The sequence below is a fragment of the Penaeus monodon genome, chromosome 18, assembly GCF_015228065.2.
Source record: "Penaeus monodon isolate SGIC_2016 chromosome 18, NSTDA_Pmon_1, whole genome shotgun sequence".
NCBI classification, from domain to species: domain Eukaryota; kingdom Metazoa; phylum Arthropoda; class Malacostraca; order Decapoda; family Penaeidae; genus Penaeus; species Penaeus monodon.
In genome coordinates, this window is record NC_051403.1 from 15,826,751 (window position 1) to 15,828,041 (window position 1,291).

The window sequence follows — 1,291 nt, forward strand, 5'->3', positions numbered from 1 at the left end:
AAAGGGGGGGGAGTGAAAATGGTGGTAATGAGGGTAAAGCGAACTAAAGAGGAAATACAAAGGGGTGGGGGTGATCAGGCAAAGTGATCTTAAAGGGAAGAAGTGGGAGAAAAAAAGGATCGTTTGTGGCGGGGGTGTGTGTGGAAAAAAAGAGTAGGGAAGGACTGTACTTAACCGTAGTTCCACAGAAGCCTTAACCCTATATCGCCGAGCGTGACGAATTAGTTACGTTCGTTTCTAGTGAGTCCAGAGCTAAAGAAAATGGAGTGAGAGAGCTGTGAACGAGTGCAACGTTTCAGGCACGTTCTACTGCTCATATTTAAGGGATGGCAACACTTCTCGCTTGTGGTACTTGGCAGCTTTCTGGTCCTCCCTAGCAGAGATTAGCTGACTGTGCCACGCCACACACTCCTCTCTGTTGTCATGTGCAAATGCAGTCTCACAGGTGAGTTTATTGCTTTATTATTTTATATCTTTTAGACAACACTACACTGATCACATAGGTGTGAAAAACGGATATGAAATTCATCATATACTTGTATTTTTTAGTGTCTGTTCATGTGTTACGATTTCGTTCACTTCGTCTGTTGAGTCAAAAAATGCTTGTTTGCTGACAGGTATGGATTCCTTTCGATTTTATGGAGTGAGGCGTGCTTTGGAGCGTGTTCTTCATGGCCAAAAGGAAAATGATGATGACAGTGATTTTGATGATAATACAGAGGAATGTCCAGACTATGGTAAGTATATTTTTTGTGTGTTTATGATATAATTCTTATATAACGCTCAATTGAGTGTTATATAAGCACTAATTTTTTTGTAATAAGAGTAATAAGTTCTGATGTTGCATGAAGGTGATTTTACTTGTACTGAAATATATTTGTATGCATGAAACAAATTTATTATATTGTTTCAGGGAGTGATTACATGCCGGATGATGAAGAGCTGGAACGGGCACCGTTGATTGATGAACCTGATGACCCTCCTGAATCAAGACCAGGACCTTCACAGCAGAAACAAGGTCACAAGATGGCTTCCAGTAAAATAAAACGTAGTGAGCACCCACTATGGCGTCAAAAATCACTTGTTGTATTTTGACAACTGGTTCACCTCACTCCCACTAATGACTGTACTGGCTAAGAAACAGATCTACTGTTTGGGTACAGTGAGAATAAATTGCCTTCAAGGCATATCCTTTGAAAATGACAAGGCTTTGGGAAAGAAAGGAAGGGGTACACACCAGGAAAAGAAGGCTTTGGTGGATGATGTTGTGGTTCAGGCTATGAAATGGATG

General features: G+C 40.8%; 1 protein-coding gene across 1 annotated transcript in view; it reads left to right on the plus strand.

The window, feature by feature from the left end:
* The first annotated feature begins 243 nt into the window (after window positions 1-243).
* The window catches only part of LOC119584289, a 1,166-nt gene continuing 118 nt past the window's right edge, over window positions 244-1,291 (plus strand). The window contains exons 1-3 of the mRNA XM_037932819.1: window positions 244-445; window positions 618-737; window positions 914-1,291. The exon at window positions 914-1,291 is cut by the window's right edge and continues 118 nt beyond it. Of these exons, the coding sequence (XP_037788747.1) occupies window positions 424-445; window positions 618-737; window positions 914-1,095 (324 nt within the window). The 5' untranslated portion in view covers window positions 244-423 and the 3' untranslated portion in view covers window positions 1,096-1,291. The remainder of the gene's footprint in view (window positions 446-617; window positions 738-913) is intronic.